The sequence below is a fragment of the Histoplasma capsulatum genome, genomic scaffold, assembly GCF_000149585.1.
Source record: "Histoplasma capsulatum NAm1 scaffold_7 genomic scaffold, whole genome shotgun sequence".
NCBI classification, from domain to species: Eukaryota; Fungi; Ascomycota; class Eurotiomycetes; order Onygenales; family Ajellomycetaceae; genus Histoplasma; species Histoplasma mississippiense.
Window position 1 is genome coordinate 574647 of NW_001813976.1, and position 18794 is coordinate 593440.

Below are 18794 nucleotides of genomic sequence, written 5' to 3' on the forward strand. Positions count from 1 at the left end.
CGGTTTGACTGGGGCAAGGCTCATGGATCTATGGAAGAAATGGACCATGTTCAGGGCCGGCTCCTCTCTTGCATAGGGTTTCCGCATCCACCATTCCTTTTGCCAGTCCTATATAAAGATCGCCTCCGTCATCATTTGTTTGCCTGGCTTGGCATCTTCAACCCCCAATATCCAACATCAACCGCGACGGCACAGATCGTACTAGAAATCGCTAGCCAACAACGCGGAATATTTAGGCCTGAGCTTAGCATATACATTATTATCATATTTTCGATATGCCTCCTGACCTGATGGTCTTAATCTACGGAAATCTATATATGCTGTTGGCCAATTGAAAGCTGCCACCAAAAGGTCTTCGGAGACTTGCCACCCATGGATTTCCCGGCCGGCGCGCTCACTAACTTCCGTGTTCTTGTAAGTCAAATCGTAGATTACTGTTGTTGTTATATTATCTAATTTGTACGGGAAGGATGGCTTTTTCCATATATTCTGGAGAATCTACTCCAGGGTAGCACCAAAGTCGCGTGGGTCACAGTTTGACCTCTTGGAGAGCTCAGGTCTGAGGAACTCAAACGAAGTTCGGAGTGCCTTACTTGCCTTGCGAAATGACGGTTGTTATGTTTCGCAGCTGGCTAATAGATCTGAATTGTGGATATTCTCCCCCAACCCAAACTTTGAAGCTTTGGTGCAGGATTCAGAGAAAGGCAAATCAGACGAAGACCTGATTGTTGCTGGAAAAGCAACCTTCTTAAGTATAATCTTCCATATCTATTCCATCTCACACATGGCACACAACTGATTTTAAGAATTAGATGTCGCATCTGGGGTTAACACAGCAGCAGAGGTCAAACACCGCCTGCTCTCTGACCCTGATTCCAGCATTTTTGAGAGTGCAGCCACGCAGAACAAGCTGACAATCAACTGTAGTGAATACGCACAATTGAAAAGCCTTACCACCTATTCTGCATTTTATGAAGGGTTCATTTCTGCGATTTCCAAAACTCTTACACTCCATTTTACGAAGCAGCAGAAGGTGATTCCACTCGGAACTCGAACTTTCTATAGTTCTCTGGAGGAGAACGGACATCAAAGTGGAGACGATGATTTACCCTTTTCCCGGAAGTCTACATCATTTCTTTCCATCCTTGATATTAATGTGACATCGAAAGGTAGACTCGCGATCTCTTTGTGCACCCTCCCGCAACCTGGTTTGGAGCAATTACTTCGTGACTCAGAATCTGAGATAATCGGTGCCCGCTTGAGCGATGATGTGTGGATTGCGCCCTCTGGGACACTGTGCAGACTCATATCGACTGACGAATATCAATCAACTCAATCAAACACTGTTTCCCCAGGTCATATTGCTACAACGCCCCACGAGGTTGAACTTCTAGCTAGCAAAATGAAAGCTGATAAACGAGAATGGAAGAGATGTGTGACTGAATGGCTCAGAATATTTGGCTTGCAGCTAAATGATCCGGAGGCGGAGTTGTGGGTTGAAGTCGAAGTTAACGCGTTAGACCGACAATTATATATTCTTTTTTCCAAATCAAATTGGAATCACCAAAAATCGTCTCCCTTTATCCGAATTTTATGGCCTTTAAAACTATGTTTCACCAGATCGCGGTCTAAGATGACCGCTCCTGCGAATCCCACTGAGTTCTTCTCCGGCCAAGCTGAGAGCCCATTACAACTTGCGGAAAGATGGGTTAAAGAACCATGTCCGATCAGACAGCCATTTGATAAGCATAAAACTTCAGATGATCCAAGCGAGCTCGAAAAACAACAACAAAAATGCTCAGAACCATCTCCGCTAAAGCTCGATCACCCAGAAATGCCAGAGAGTTTAGCAAGGGTGATTAACTTGCCGGAAGCACAGCTTGCGAGTGCGGTATATCCCACCCCTCCAGGTGGTGGGTTGGCCCAAGGTATGGGTGCAGGCATCGTATCGGAGGGACTTGGAACATCTGCGATTGATACATTACACTACACACCTACACAAAGTGAACAAATTTATAACGAGACCGTTGGGCCTGCAGCGTACTTTCGTGGAACTTCAGAACTTTTACCAACCGGCTTAGATCCGACAACATCCGAACTCGGAATTGGATCAGGCCTTTATGATACTGCAGCTGACGAAGACTTTTTTGGTGATATGGATGTCGCGAACTTTGACACCAAGGGTATCACGGAGGCCGATTTTAACTTTTTCGATGAACCTGAGTTTACTGGGTTGACCGGCGACCTTGATATGCAAACTGGTGAGCCGGAAGCAGTGCAACAAGATACCGAAGCTAATTTCACTGCACCTGATAGCTCAGATACTGCCATGTCGATAACAGAACCTAGCCCCTCAAATAATGATCAAAATCACCTTACCAAATCCGAGCATGACACAATCAAACAACCAGCCTTCAGCTCCTTAATTACAACAGCGGATGAGGATCATATATGCAAGGAAACTACTGAGCTCAGTCAGATCATTTCAACAGATGATAGCCAAAAGAAACGACCAATAAGCCCGCCTCTCAGCCCAGTTCAAATCAAGAAAATTTTGTCTCCGGACGTATTAACAAATCTAAGATTGACGCCATTTAAATCAGATATCTCCAGATTGCGTATAGCGCCAAATCAGTATAGTCCGGTCATATTCCAACCGAGGTTGTGTTCCTCGGACCAAAAGTATAAAATTGATGGAAAATTTTGGTTTACTCCTGGAAAACGGTATATAACATCTAACTTGGGCGGCTCTCCATCTGGCATTCCAACGATTGGCTTTCCAGAAAAAGGACGGAAAGTAAGGCCAAAACCTCTGCCAATACTTACATCGCTTCACCCACTTATCTCTGATAACACCCTGGAGATAGAATTACAATCCCCATCAACATCCTCTTCGGGTTCAAGCGAAGGCAATAGCGACACAGACCATGAATCGAACGCAAGTTCATCTCATGTTATGAATTTTCACCCTAAGAGAAGCCGTGATTATGAAGTTGAAGGAAATTCTACCCCGTCACCATTAGATATTCTTACGCAAACTTCTGATTTGGACAAGGGCCCCTTGAGTGAACATCAATTCGCGCTATTAGGGGCTTTTCTCTCCGAAGGTGTCGACTGGCCATTAACAGGATACTTTTCAAGAAAGCAAAATGATATTTTTCCAGTGTTTTTGCGAAGAGAGGATCTCCTCCAAACTGCACAACTTGTTGTTGACCAAATTACTCAATCGAGCTTCTGCCATATCCGCGATGATTTACACAAACCGGAATGGGCGGATTGGGACGATATACTGTCACGAAGTTTATTTGATAACATTGATGGCATGGGCCATCTGTCTAAATTGGATTTGAGAACTTACGTAACCTTGGAAGATGGCTCAAATCCGCGGAAAGATGGGCCTTCTATCAGGCCAAATCTTACCGGTTCTATATGCAAGATATGCCCTCCCCACATTAAAGTCCACCGCGGAAACAGCTATTTGGAAATCTTACCATCTGCCATTGGCTTTTGGGAGACATTTGGACTCGAGCCGCTCCAAGGAGAAAAGGATATCATACCTTTTTGTATTTACCCCCCTAATGTCACCGAGGCAGCAGAGGCATTCATCGAGAGGCTAGGCCTGGTATATTCCAGTGGCAACTTTGGAAGCCATTCTCGATCAAACAAGGCCAACGGACTAGTTCCATGGAGTCTAAATGCTGCAAGTGACCAGAACTACGCTTCCCTAATGCATGCACTAAATGTCTCGTGTGAAAACCTGGGTAAGAGTGTAATCTCCATTGCATAATTCTGCAGTTATCTAACAATAAGTAGGAAGCTCTTTATCAAACCTATCAGCGACTGACAAAAATGTGGTGATATACATCATAAATCCTTTCATCTATGATGCAGCTATCGTAGATATCTGCTCAGCATTTTTACGACTATTTCATAAATATGTTGGAGATATCGACAGGCAGCACACTCGGCATCTTAGTGAGCTTGTTCTTCAAATAATCCCATTGGAATTTATCGCCTCCGCCGACTCCTTAGTTGTACCCACACAGACGGATTACCTCCGTTTGGCGCTTGAGGTTTATTCCCGCTGCCCGCCGAAGGATAGATCTTCGGACTGGTTGGGATGCTCTCCTCCTCTTGTGCTGGCGGATCCAGTTCCAAAAGTGGTGCCATTTAGGCTGGCGGCAGAATCTGTGGCACCGTTAGAAGAAGCCAAATCCCTCCATGTTGCTTACTCACATAGTGTCGACCAACGTTGGGTAACCGCAGCATGGACAGACAATAGTGGAAGGCACCAAAGCGCTCTTTCGTATTGTCTTCGGGAACGTGATTCTCCGGTATCTAGACCTATATCAGAAATCCGAACACAGATCTGGGAAACGTCAAAGGACATTATGGATATGTCATTATCGCATTGGCGGTTGATCGTCGTAAAAGATGAACCAGTTGATCTAGAAGAGGTTGAAAGTAATATCCCGTCTGCGTAGCCACCCAATATGCATTATTCGCTAACTCAAGTATCTCTAGTGTGGACATCCCTTCTGGATCAGTACAATCGCACCAAAGCCATTAAAGTCGAATTAGGCATCATTTCTGTTAATACGAAACCTGGCCTGTCTCTCAAACTTCCATCATCCCCTCTTCAACCTAGTGCGTTAAGCCAGCAGGCCGCACAGAATGGCCCATCAACAACACCAGGATCTACGCCTCGACCCGTGCCGTCTCCTGATCCGTCAGGTCCTGCAGCCACTCCCCCAACAGCAAACGCGCCTACATGCACGGACCAGCATACTCCTCCGCAACATGCACAACAGCCATCTCCCGACTCAGACCAAGATACAATTCTCATTGACAAATCGGACGAGACTTGGGGCGTAACACTTTCACACAGGCTCAACAACTCTTATTACCTCACGAAGCACCAACCCGCTCTAGCAAGCGGGTATCTTTTCCGGCGTTCAGGTGTCAGCGACACAGACGGACAAGCGGTAATGGCTGTTAATATCATTTACACAAATTCACGGCGACCAATCGACCATTTATTGAAGGATATCCTTCGCATGTATCGAGAACTCATAACTCTAGCGAGGGTGAGGGGTATCGTTCATGCGCAAGGAAACTCACCACTACCCTGGCATATCATGACAGCCGTCAAGGGACAGGAGATGCTGTGTTATACCCTATAATTCGAAATGATTAATTTTTTTTTTTTTTTTTTAGATATGACTTATGGCGTCTTCGGGCTTCATTTCTATTTCATGAGCTTCTCTACTGGCCAACTTCTCCCTCTCCTCCCCCCTGTTTTTCGTCATGGCAATCTTCTGAAATTTCTGTACAATGTAGATTTTATGGATAGATTGATTTCTTCTCCGGTCTCTTTCCGTTTTTCGCTGTTATTTTTCATTCCTGTTCCTTTTTTCATTTCTATTTTCTAAAGATATACTTTACCTTATTGTATTTTTATATCCAAATAGAGTAGCAATAGCTCCTCAGTTTTGGGAATGCACCGAAGAATTCATGTCCAAGTGGTATTTTGTACCTTGTAGTCCTTTCGCTTCTAATTTTGAACTAAAATTCAAATTCATCTGTTTCATATACCCGATAAACTTAGGAGCGTCACGGGGAGCTTTCATCCCGAGCACGCCCAGTACAGCTGTTAGAACTGTCCTGATATTATTGAGCATAATGGGTGATGTTATGACTTTGCAGGAGTCCCAATATACATATAATTATCGGCATCAATGTTCTTAAAGGTAGGTTTTGCTTTCAGAGCCAGCAGGTCCTCAATGACAGAGCCATATCTGATGAGTTTATCTTCCCGCCATGCCGTCTGAATCATTCCAATACCGAATGGAATGTCTACGATATGTGCGTTAGTAAAGGACTGTTTACGTCGTTATTGCAATAAACCAGAAAAGAGATAAGTGGTGCTTACCGTTCTCACCGGTTGCGATGCCAACGGGAATCGTGATCATGGGATATCCTATACAACAGTCTATTAGTCAAATGAGACAAAATCTGATTTATCAATGGAACGTAGGGAGGAGTAATGAATACCAGCTTTGGCAGCTACTTGACATGCAACACCGCCATCAGCTTGAAGGGGAACCAACAACCCATCAAGCTGGTTGCCATCCTTTGTTGACAAAGCTGCATCAATACCTTCTTCGCGGGATTTTCGACGGATATACGCCAGGGCATGGCGATAGGTGTCATCCATGACGCCCTTGGTGTCCAAACTCATTTCGAAGCTGTCCTGTCCAGAGGGCCATGCGGGATGTACGCCAGGGCGCCCCCCTTCTGTCTCTGCGTGCCTTTCATTGTATTTGACTATATCATCTAAACAGCTGATGTTGTTTGGGTTGGAAGCGAGGTTGCCAAGGTAAGCCTTCAAATCATTGTAGAATTCCGTTTTCACTACTGTAAATTGCGATTGCTCTGGGTGACCCTGCTTGGTGGGATAGTCCCTATTTCTCAGAGTTATTCGTTAGAATAGGGGCGAGCCAGTCAGCAAGCAAACGAAGGGGATAGGAGAAAAAATTACCAGTCCCATCCACCAGGAGGTATGATTTCTTCTGCACTAGGGAAATCGGTATATTCAATTACATTTGCTCCGGCTTCCCTTATACGCTCTATTACTTGTTCAAAGATCTGATAATGCTTTCTAGCTGCTTCGTTCTGACTGGCTTTTTCCCATACCCCTCTCCAGGGTAATCCAAATTGAGCGCCTCGAAGGGTCTCTTTCCCAGAAACAGTTGCTGCAAAATGCATATTTGGGAGGTCATCTCTGAACTTGTGGTTTTAATAAGGGTAGCCAGACAATTGTCGGGTTATTACCGGTAACTATTACTCCACTCCTATTGCGGCCAAATAATTGGAGACTTACGGGTACAAGGCGGGATAGCGGACGAATCAACGATGCCATCTAAAGCAATTGCAGCATCCAGTACCGTCTTTCCCAACGTCCCAACACTATCAAGACTCCTTGATTCTGGAATAACGCCCTTCCCATTTGTCAATCCAAACCGTTGGCTTAATGCCAACGATTCCACTGCGGGTCGGCGGGCATCATTATCTGAATTGAGTGATCATCAGTACCTTCAATCATCACCTTACTCGGATGGGAATAGCGGGATACTAACGCTCCCATCAGTCTTAGTGCCCAGACTGAAAGCACACATGTTTGATGCGACAGCAACCGCACTGCCACAACTGGAACCACCTGGATGCTCGGCAAGGTTATAAATATGGGTTCCGGCATTGACCGCCTCGAGAAGAATATCCTTCAGAACTTCACGATGGTTAGTAAAGTATCTAGAAGCATTGTAGGAACAGGGGCTCGGTTTCTACTCACTAGTATGTCGACCTCATCGATGCTCACTCAGACAAGTTTGCATGTCCCAGTAAAACGGCTCCAGCTCTCCTAAGGAGACATACGACATGTGCATCCTCTGGGACCACTGTCCCTCGCAACACTATATTATCATTGTAGGAATAAGAGGTTTGGTATGCAAAATGAGATAAAACTTTGACGTACCAGAAGAACCGGCGGTCGTTTGCATTTTGTCCTTGGTAGACATAATCTGGAAGTCATTAGGTCTGCACTGTCTCTTGCGGATAAAATAGATACAGAGGAATAGAACAATTTGCGCTTGCTTCCTGGAAATTACGGAGATGGGTAAAAAAAACATACATCCTTAACAAGGAATGGGATTCCGTGAAGCGGGCCGTGATATTTCCCCTGGTTCCGCTCACAGTCCATCCTAGCAGCAATATCTAAAGCATCAGGGTTGATTTCAATCACAGCTCTATATTCGACAACGGTTAGCTCAATGAGTTGAATATAGCGTGTAAACCCGCTACTCATACTCTCTGTTCTAACGGAAAACTTACTTTAAAACTCCGTTAATGCGTCTGATTCTTTCCAAGTAGCACTCTGTCAGATCATAAACAGAAAATTTTCTGCTTTCGAGACATTGTTGCAGTTGAGGGATAGAAAGCCCTTCGATGTCAACACCGTGGCATATTGGCATGCGAAGATCTATGTCCGCACTTCTTTCGGTGCCATCCCTTTTCATAGTATCAACATGAACACTGGTCATTGTGCGGAAGGACGAAAGTTAACTCGAAAACGACGAGCGAGCAACTATTGGGAGTCTTGAATAGTTTTTTATATACTATGCTCCGAGCGTTCTTGACCAAAATGGACTAATTTAGAAATGGAGAAGGTATACCATAGTATCTAGCTTTTGACTTCTCCCATGTTCCAAGCGATTATCTGCGGATCTGCTGATGTTGATGTTAAGGCCATTGTTTTTAGTTCTGAGCCTTGAATATCAAAGTTAACTATAGCCTCAAGACTCACCACCCAACAACCAGCGTTCATCGTCAGTTTCAAATATTCGCCTGCAAATCGCCCACCGCTATACATCTAACGCCTCTCATATAGTATTATCTCCCTTTAAAGCTGATATTGAAATAGGATAAAAAGGATTTTGATACCCATATTCCAGCTACACCAAAAACTATCGAAAAAAAAAAAAATTTCAGAGGCAATCATGATCATTCAGCACTGCATTACACCTGGACATTTGAGTATAGACATTTCATTTATATCTGCAATGCTTATGAAGCTTTAAATACATATGTACACATCATATGAAAGCTTCAGCAAACCAATAATTCCAAATGGAGAGTCATACATTAAATTTCTTCAAACCATCCAATGATGCTGCTTAACTTACAGCCGGAGGTTTTGGCATCATGATAACAGCACACATATATGGACAATTGCCACTAGGGCCATGTGCAGCTAAATTTGCTGTCGGTATTCCTGGGTAGACATCCGCGAGAAGTTACCACTCACCCTGCTGTTGATATCGTCAGGCGAACCCCGAAGTCAAAAGTTGTATCCCCTCACATCCCATTTGTCGAAGGGCAAGCTGAGATCCTTCTCAACCTTCTCAATCATTGATTAGGAATAATATAGGCTTGTTCATTGTTGGTTAGTGACTCTGTGGCCGAGGTTAGCATCACACACGTGTTGTGTATTGCGTCCTATAGGAACCTATCCTGGCATAGGGTCGATGGCAATTATGAATTCACAGCCATATCCGTGTGTGATAACAAACTGCTATGGCCCAAATGCACCTAGCGAGGAGGGGTAATTGCCAACAAGGGATATACGGAGGATTGGCTCAAGGTCATGGGGCGATGGCATAAAATAAGTCGGCGAGATTTTATTCTAGACGTAAGGGATGGACCCCTATAGGTATCGAGTATGTGGTCCGCACTATTTATAGCAGGCGTGGGTATGCAAAATTGAAAAATACGGGTATTTAAATCCAGGCGCGGGATATTCCTGTAAGACGTTATGCGGAGCCAAAAAGGTTACGTCTCACATCATTAACATTAAGAAGCAGCCACGCCTGTCTGTGTAATGTATGTGCGTCCCGCATGTGACGGTCCGCTGTTCTGCTGTGGTGGATGCTGATGTATACAATAAGAGGAAGAGCTGTTTGAACAAAACAGCGACAGGGGTTGAGGAGAAACGGAACTGATCTCCCAATTAGAGATCAAGAAAGATTCGTTACAGCAAAAACAGGGGGTGCTATCCAGAAAATGTAAGACATGGAAGGAGCAGCAAGCGAGGCATCCAAGGGGACAGGTTGGCAGTCTTGGGACCTACACTCCTGATGGCGGCATCCGTATCCCGATTTGAAGAGTGATGATCTCCATTATTACCTAAGGAGCAGACAGCCATAGAGATAAGGTGGCAAATAATTATTGTATGCAAGATTTGATATACGGGTATTGACAAACCCAAGAGCTTTCACATCTGGTGCTAGTCGAAGGAAGGAAAAGGTCTCACGGGCGCTTGCGAAGAGAAACCGATAGAGGGAGATAACCGGAGGTGGGGTGCCGTCATGATCCTGCGTATTCTCACTGTAATGGGAGCCTAACGGTGGTGAAGAGGCGATTCGTTCTGCTAGTCTCATAGATCATGCGTCACGACTTACCCTAAGCACCAGTGGTGGTAATAACTGTGGGGAAATGCCCAATATCCCTATACATGAGGAGTCGCATTGCGGAATGCAATGAAGTATGGATTCCTTCGCTCGTCACGAAATGAATCTTCAAACAACTTTGACGTAGTATTTGACGTAGTATTACGGATGAGAAGGAACCATGGGGGGTGGGCAAGGCAGGTAGATGTTACCATAGTTTTTGAATAGGACGCTAGCAGCGAAGAACCGATCGACAACTTGTTGATACTGAGTGACCGCTTTGCAGGTATACACACTCCGTCATTTATACTCGGTACGATAGGTCCTAGTGATAAACAACATGTATGTCCACAGGGGGTGTTCGCCGGGAGGCAGCAAGGGAGCCGGAGCTGAACCGGAAACCAAACTCAGCTGACACAAAATTCTTTGATAACGCTATTGCGGTTCCATATGAGGTATACGGATTCTGCCTAAGGGAATGTGGAGAGATAGACGAGTGGGAACAAAGGGGACTTGGATGTCTGGTGGTCTGGGGCGAGCTGAAGAACCCCAAAATCTAGCACTGTAATTTTGGGCCCGAGTGTTGCCCATGTCAAAGTCAAAGCAGTGGCAAATTGGCAGTGGATAGGCAACTGGAGCCAACTCTTGCCCTATCTCCTCGTCACAGGGCATATTCCAAACACCCCCACCCTCCGGAAAGGTAGTATTCAGTCGGTAATGTAATGGGCGGGTAAAACTCTGAATGGACGTTCCCAGTAATCACAAAACATAGCCAAGCCCCTCGGCCAGTAATGGGAACGTTCAAAATCACTGACAATTAGACGCTCACGGCGTGAGTGGCGGAAGTGAAAAAGGGCATTAAATAATAATACAGGGAAAATTGATTTGTTGAGCCAGGGTCCCAAGTCCAGCGAAACCATGTAGATGCCCAAGCTGCGACGATTGAGACAAGAAGACAAGAAAATAGAGATCTATTCCGCACAGCCCCGGAGAAATAGCGGGGAGGAAGATGAGAGAAAGGAGATTAAAGATGGAAAAGCGAATGGCCAACATCCATTTTAGGGTGTTGGGAAAAAAACGGAGACGTCATCGGCGCGACATCGATCCTGAGGGGGAATTATAATGAAGGAGAATAGAGCATTTGGGAATTCAAACAAAAATGCTACGTAATCGCATTCAAGGACATCGCCCTATGATTGATGCCAGAGGTTCCTGTCCCGGTCAGTGGACTGAAGGGAGACTGGAGATGGGAGAGAGGGAAGAGTCCTCTTGAGAGAAACGCTAGGTTTGGCCGACCTCCAACCAGCCCAATCTCCCTCAGTGTATGAAAATAGAAGTTGGCGCAACAGCGAGTGCAGCACGACGTCGTAGCTTGGAAAATCTACCGGGATTGCACGAAGATGTTGTGGTTGAAAGTGCCCAAGGAAGAAACTGACGCTGGCGGTTGAGTGAGCTTACTGATTGGGAATAGCGCCTGGTGAGGCTGATCGGACAATGAACAGCCCTGTCGAACTAGGCCTGTTTGGGTTAGGCGTTTACCTTTATTGACATCAGGGTTCGGTAATGACATCATTAGCCGCTGCTGAACCCTGGAAACCCCCAACATACACCTCCAACAATGATGTCAACACAACAGCTTGCCAGAAGCAAGGGGCAGATAACGAAAGGCCCGTGTGATCAATGGTGAGAGTGATTTGACGCAGCGAACAATATTCCGCGATTGTACATGGCTGGCTTCGAGATGACGTCTGTTCATTTGTCGTGTGGGGTTAAAATTTACCGTGTAAGCGCAGGGAACACAATCTCTCGCGACTTGGCAAGGAAACACCACTTTCCATGCATCAGCATGGACATTAATCAAACTGCCAGAGGCCTTCCCTCCATTACTCAACTTTCCTTCAGGAGTTCGTCGTTCCTGATCTGTGGCATTATGGCCGCAGTCGAACACGAACTGAGGCGGTGCACCCACTTGAGCCAACCCCTGCTCGTAGGATTGTGCGCAAGCCACAGACGATCGTGCCAAAGCAAAGCGTGAAGTCATGCTAGTGGTTGTTTGTTTCGTGTTTGGTGTTAGTGCTCTTAATTGCACGGCCTCGTCTCCCTGCTTGTTCGACATGCCATATATAGAAGGGAGGGTAAGAGGGTGGGGGAAACTATTTTCCGGTCATGCAGCCAAGGCTAACCGTTGGAGATGCTTTGTTGACTCATACACTCGCTTCTTTTCACTGCGTGGGCTGATTGGACAAGGTGAATATTTTGTCCAGATGACAGATGCATGCCGACAGCAGGAGTCTGGCAACCCGTGTCATGTTCACTCTCAAACTACACACATCTGACTTTATTCAAAAATATAACCTCCTGTTGACAGGGAAGGGATCTGTCGCGTACGCAGCTGGCTAGTTTTGGGGGGTCAGATTGGTCGAAATTGAGATTCCTGTTATTATTTGGCCATCGGGATCATCAGCCGTGCTCTTCGGAAACTCATACTGTCCCCCACCATTTGCTCCCGGCTCCTGACAGAGGAAGCGGCGGCAGGAAATGCCGCCGTCGCATCCCCTCTTTGCTAAGGATACGACCACTCATCAGGCGAGTACTGGAGTCAGCCACAGCAGTTCCTGCGCCGCGTTGAGTAACTTGCCCGAAGCAGACCAGCGTGAAGAATAAACTTCGATCTGGATCACGCCCTTTGGGGCTGCAGGCAGTGCTGCCTGTGTATTTTTACAATACGTTATCAGCGTATGCCGTGATACACGATGATTTTGGTGCCCGTATGGCGTTTTAGATACGGTATGCTGTCAGGCATTGGTATTCGGCCGTTTTTTTCCCAAGGCACCCGCCCCGGCCCACACGCCGTCCATTTAGCGTTACACTTAGCTCCCTCCCGGTCAATGACCCTGTGCTTGTTACTCTAGATTACAGGCGTCGCTGGTCAGTGCGTTTTGGCAGTTATATCTATATCGGTATCCTCTGCCTCTCTCCTCTTCTCCAATCATACACACCAATCCATGACATATCTACCAAACGACATATAAGTCTCCGGTTTCCCCGTTGATACTTTCTCTTTTCCTCCTCATATCAACCGTCTTCTTTTTTTCCTTCTACATCGCAGCATTTCCTTGCCAGGGTGCTTGTCACAGTGTCTTCTCCTCGGTACCCCCTTCCCGCTTACCACCTCCCCCACCTTACTCTCAATCCAACTACCTTCTCCCACAACTACATCCCTCCGCGTCGACGTTATACGATGCCTTCCGTCATTCGCGAAATTGGTGCCGAGCGCCCCATCCTCTCTCGTGCCCCGCGAGATGACGAAAAATATGTGATGGAGAGATACTCGCAACATGCTCTCCGCTGCCCCGCCTGCAGTCGCCCGTACGAAACCTTCTGCAGTGGGAGGTCCCTTTGCGGCCGTGGAAACCTCTATGCGACTAGCCTATTGCAATACGTGTACCAGAAGTGCGGACAACCCTACTCCTTGGTTGACCGTGAATATGGCCGTTATATCCAGGTTCAGATTCCCCGTGACTGTCAAGTGGTGAATGATTTGCTCAATGCTCTCGACAAGGGCCTTGTGCTCACCACTCGGAGACAGACTGCGCCGGTGGTTATTCATAACCCAAAGCCAGTTACTGAACCCCAACAAGAGCAGCCACGCATAGTCCAGCGACGAACCACGCCTGCCACTATTATCCCCAACAACAGTCTGAACCTCTCTCGCAATAGCTTATATATTTACCGCCGTGGATCGCTCTATGGTGTTGACTTGAGCCGGCAGTCCTCACCGTCATCCGCCCAGAGGGTTCGCATCCCAAACACCTACCTGCGCTGAAGAACAATATTTTTATACACGCTCCGATTTTCTCATATCCCACTATGACGTATATGCGTTGAACCCGAATACTAGCCATCGGAAACTCGGTATATATTCCCGCAGGCCTCGCGAAAGTCACCTCCCGTCACAACTAGGTCGCGACCCGATCTCGCGACGGACAAAAGGGACATGTCCAACACATACCCTAGACGAAATAATCACGGCACAATCACAGGATAAATCAAGAGAAGGACACTGATGAATTATGCAATTATCCCCCTGTACCAAACCCTTGCACTATCCCACAACAACCCCAGAGCAGGCGTATCAAACGCTGAGGAGTAGGTGAGCCGGAGGAATGGTTCGAATGAGGAACAATGTCGATACGGACTGATGGAATGGACGAAGAATATATTTGGTGCTCTCACTGAACTCTTAAAAAGTCCTTCTGCTACAAGAAGCTATATAATAACCTCAGGCCTAGGAGATCTCGGCGATAGAGCTCTTTTTGCATTTTTGCAGTTCCACATCCTTTTTTTTTTTTTTTTTTTTTTTTGTGGATTAACTATTCCATTCACACTTTTGACTTTTAGTCCGCAACTTCTACGACTGCATCATTACCGCCACTTTTTATTTGGGACGCCTTCATTTTTGTTTGAATTATTTCAGGCCAGCTTTCATTTTCCCCTTACCTGAGCAACTTCTCCCCTTGGAGAAAATACAAACAGCAAAGGTAAACAAAATATTAGATAGCGAATTAATCAAACAGCCTTTCCGCGTAGCCAATCTCTTGCCCACACAAGCATTCAATATTACCCCTCAACAAACGCCCATCTTATTTTTTTTTTTTTTTTTTTTTTTTTTTTTTAGCTCAACTAAATTTCAGATCCCGCCAGGCAATGAAGTAAATCAAAATAGTTACAACTTGGACCAAAAAGGAAAAAAGGCTTCACAAAGCCCCCGCCAAGGACACTCCGCGTCCCCTGTAGGCTCCTATGAATCTACCCGCACACCATCACCAATCCGTCCACACCCACCGGAGACGCAACCTGTTCTCCCCAACCCGTCAGGATGGCTCATGCGCCAAATTTCACCCCTAGCGCAGCGGCGTGATTGGGCGATCGGTTTCCGTTTTGGGTGTGCGGGTTGAGTTTCTGACTGTCAGGTTGAAGTCATCTGGCCAGTTTGTTTTTGGCTAGTTACCGGCATCCGCTCAGCTGGATGTGTCGTTAATTCAAACATGGCCTGGCCGCATTTTTTGGTTTCCTCCGATTAATTAATCGATTAATTACTTAATTAGATAGGTAGTAACTAATTAATGAATATGTAACAAGCATATATATATACATATATCCGGTATTAAGCTTTATTCGAGGCGCTGCCGGAATCTTTTGTTGATAATAATAATCATGGTGATATCTACAGATGTATATAAAGCCTCTTCCCCACAGCAGTGCGACATTCAGAAGGGGTTTTCCTGCCCTAGCCCCATAGTCAAGCTCAAGCCCGGACGGAGAACGCAGGGCAACAGGCGTAACATCACGCAGATATGCAGGGGTTATATTGTTGTATTGGGAGGCCGAATATATGTCGTTCGTTCATCGTTATTTGTCACCACTTAGTAGTTACCAACTAACTTCTCGAGGTGGCATCCCGGAGAGAGCAGAGTGCCATCGTTGAAGGCTCTCGAGAGCAGCTCGTCGTCTCCAATCAATAAGGGGGAGACAAATCGGCGCACCGCCCTGTATGCAACTTTCCGTCTGCAACAGCGGGAGAGGCAGGGAGTTTATTTGTGCTGGGGAAATATCTACTTCATTTCGATAGATACCAGCATTCAGTCAAACTTATTGAGTAGATTGGTTGAGTAAATAGTGTCCAGCATCGCGCCTCGAGGATCAACTATACATACAACAGCATGTTTTATGTTCAAAACAGTCTAATATAGATACTAGTATCATTAGCAACTCCTATTTGCTACTGACCTGTGTTTGGAGGATTATGCTATTTCATCAGAAGGGACTCCTGAAGGGATATAACTCTAAAGATATTCTGAAGCCAACAAGAAACTAACGCTTGGATGAAAAAAAAAAGGGATGCGGAAGCCTTTGGATGGAATGTTCGAGGAATGCAAACACACCGTCAAGCGTCTGAATCCTAAGATCTCAAGAGTCCTTTGAAGAAATCTTGTGGCATGTCATCACACTTTTCATTGGATGAGTCAGGCCTTAAAATGATTAGCCGTAACAGGCTGCGAATACGCCTTACGATTAGGCGCGGCAGCATAGTCCTCCCACGCTAAAAAGCTCCGCTCTTAGGAGGAATTGCGGGCTTAACGGCAGTATTTTTTGCTGGGTCTCGATGCGGAGCTTTATCTCTGCTGCGATAAACCAACGTCTCCACCACACCAGCACCGCTGCCGCATGGTGGACATGGTCGCAGCCAATAACAATGTCTAGGGCAGTTGAGCTGCGAAGTGTAACGAGGATAATTGTTAAAACCGCCCGAGTAACATCACTACCGCATGCCCTTTCGTCACGGATGGGCTCTTGCGGTGAAGGGTTGCGGGGTGGTCGAGGGAATACAAACGCGCCCAAGCATCAGGGATCTTTTCCTCCGCTGCCATATCCAGCAATTTCTTTACTTCGGCTTATAGATCGTACATTCTTGCCATGACTCTAAAGCCACAGGACCGTAAATTGTAATGTCCAGTGCAGGATGTGTGGGGGCCCCAAATTATGACTGACATGTTGACGGATGCTTCCTTACCCCGCATATGATTTTCAGGCCTACATTATTCCAAGACCAAAAACAGTCCGTTTATTTTACTAAATTTAGTTGAGCAACACCTCCAGCAGTGGCAAAAGAATAGATTGAAAAAATAGGAAAAGCAAGAAAAGAAAAGGAAAGATAAGGAAATCCATCCAAGCATGCTTCGAAACTCACTGTGTAGTAAACCTTGCGAACTACAATATCTATCAGACTTCAAAGTTCTTCAATGCACAAAAAGCATGCGCGTGCGTTTGGATGGCTTTCTGCTGTGATCAGAAGGAAATTGTTTTGAGCTGCTAACATACATCGCGGCGATCATTTCCACATAACAGTTCACTGCACTCCGTACAGTACGTGTTTTCAGTGAGTGAAAACCTGCCGAAGCTAATATTGCGTTGAGGACAAGTATCAAGTAGGGGAGGCAACTATATTTGTGACGAACGAGCAAAATATCCATTAGGAAACACTACCATACGCGAGCTACAAGCGATGGAGACGCAGGCTGCCAGGAATACTCAGGTGACAAGGGAAGAACTTGGAGACAAACGTAAAATTATGCAAATAATGGAGTGGTATGTCTCACCAGCGAAAAAAAAAAAAAGGGGGGGGGAGGTTGGAAGAAGGGGGCAACTGTCTTTCAGGCTCATTTCTCCGCGAACAAGTAGCCCATGAAACATCACAGCTTGAGTAAAGTGGAAACTGGAAAATCCAGTGATACACGCTTGAAATCGTCGGGGAAATGGAATTCACAAACGATATGAACGGAGATATGGGGGCGAGCAGGGTCGCTTGGTCGGGAGTCAAATGGAAGAGAAAGTGCGCTGCGCCAATGAGGAGGTGACGCAATGGGCGGGAGCGCAAAGTGGCAGACGATCACCTCTCAGCTCTTTCAGGGATGAGGGCGTATTGTCACGAAAAATACGGATAGCTCCCGTACCGTACCAAACGGGTGAAACATTCGAACCAAAGACTGTGGCTGAGGGTAAAACGGGATGTGGCTCAGTGTACGGAGCATTCTCAAGGATCCCAGGCACTAGGAATTTCGATGACAATCCGAACATTATCGGGGCTTTTTGTACGGGATGTGGCTGGTGTTTCTTCGGGCCTTTTTTTTTCGGATTGTTGCTTGCTCACCAGATAATATCGATCTGACTACGGAGTAAGCCGTCGAGATGTTAGCTCAAGGTGGCAAGAAAAGGGGCTTCCTTGTTTCCAGTATTGTTCAGTATGATATGCATGCTGGAATATGGATCGAGGTTCTTCGTGACACCATGAAAACTAGAGAAATTGTGATATTTAGCGAAGCAATCCAGGCTGTAGCCAGGGTTGATGGCATACAGGGTCTAACGACTGATAGCGACTCTATTTCCACGTTCAGTCACATTTTTACCCAATGTTTTCCCGTTGGTTGAGTAAATCCCATGGGGGGATTTTAATCGAATGAGAATCACGCTCAACGGAACCTGCTCAGAATCTGCAATTTCCGCAATGAGAACTTGAGCGAGAATGCAGAGTCTCGTGCTGGACTCTTCCAGTTTTGATTCCTCAAACACCCCGGGTTGGATAGTGTTGACAATATTATTCGGGCTTCGAGAAGAGCCCAGTCGTAGTTGTCAGGTGGAACCCTGTCACTCCGCAGGTATAGAGCAACATACAGACGTAGCTTGTTAGAAGGAGTCAATTGGATAACCAGGCTAATCCGAAGACCCAGGTGTATTGTCAGTGGGATGCACCATCGATGTTGTTTCGGGAGAGAAAATAAAGTTTGAGTTTTTAATTAATTCACGTGATCTTGAAATCATCTCACATTCCATCGTTGAAAGGCGAAAGGAGCAACAGACAAAACCAATCCTTCAAAGAAACGCCGCCTGCGAGACCCCAAATATTCATCCTGCTATCCACGCCCAACTGAACGCTGCGCGCCGACTTATTTCAACCGGGAGTCCTCGCGCCCCGCCTCGCGATTGCCAAATCCTAAACATCCCGCAGGATGGCTAAAAAAGGTACCAATTATCTCTGCCAGCTTAGCAGTCCATCAGTTTAGCCCTACCGACTTCGAGACATCTAGATGTACAAATGATAATATGCTGATTTCCGTGGAATAGCCAAGTCGCGCACCATCGCCGTCCGGCTCATCAGCATGGCGATGACGGGCTACTACAAAACCCTTGTCCGACCGCGTACCAGCAGACCCCTCAGCATGCTGAAATACG

At 46.1% G+C, this 18794-nt stretch overlaps 3 protein-coding genes across 3 annotated transcripts; 2 read left to right on the forward strand and 1 right to left on the reverse strand.

Annotated features, from left to right (window-relative positions):
- Positions 1 to 372: 372 nt before the first annotated feature.
- HCAG_05817 (predicted protein) lies at positions 373 to 5183 on the forward strand (the record flags this gene model as incomplete). Its single annotated transcript, XM_001538162.1, has 5 exons — positions 373 to 414; positions 496 to 524; positions 928 to 3761; positions 3838 to 4464; positions 4525 to 5183. 5 exons carry the CDS (start codon positions 373 to 375, stop codon positions 5181 to 5183), a joined length of 4191 nt encoding a protein of 1396 aa, XP_001538212.1.
- Positions 5184 to 5692: 509 nt separating this feature from the next.
- On the reverse strand, positions 5693 to 8762 carry HCAG_05818 (predicted protein; the record flags this gene model as incomplete). The annotated part of the gene is made up of 11 exons (XM_001538163.1): positions 5693 to 5856; positions 5933 to 5980; positions 6055 to 6464; positions 6542 to 6755; positions 6884 to 7072; positions 7202 to 7288; positions 7535 to 7580; positions 7691 to 7805; positions 7891 to 8038; positions 8363 to 8420; positions 8742 to 8762. 11 exons carry the CDS (start codon positions 8760 to 8762, stop codon positions 5693 to 5695), a joined length of 1500 nt encoding a protein of 499 aa, XP_001538213.1.
- Positions 8763 to 13245: 4483 nt separating this feature from the next.
- HCAG_05819 (predicted protein) lies at positions 13246 to 14052 on the forward strand (the record flags this gene model as incomplete). Its single annotated transcript, XM_001538164.1, has 2 exons — positions 13246 to 13800; positions 13936 to 14052. 2 exons carry the CDS (start codon positions 13246 to 13248, stop codon positions 14050 to 14052), a joined length of 672 nt encoding a protein of 223 aa, XP_001538214.1.
- Positions 14053 to 18794: the final 4742 nt, after the last annotated feature.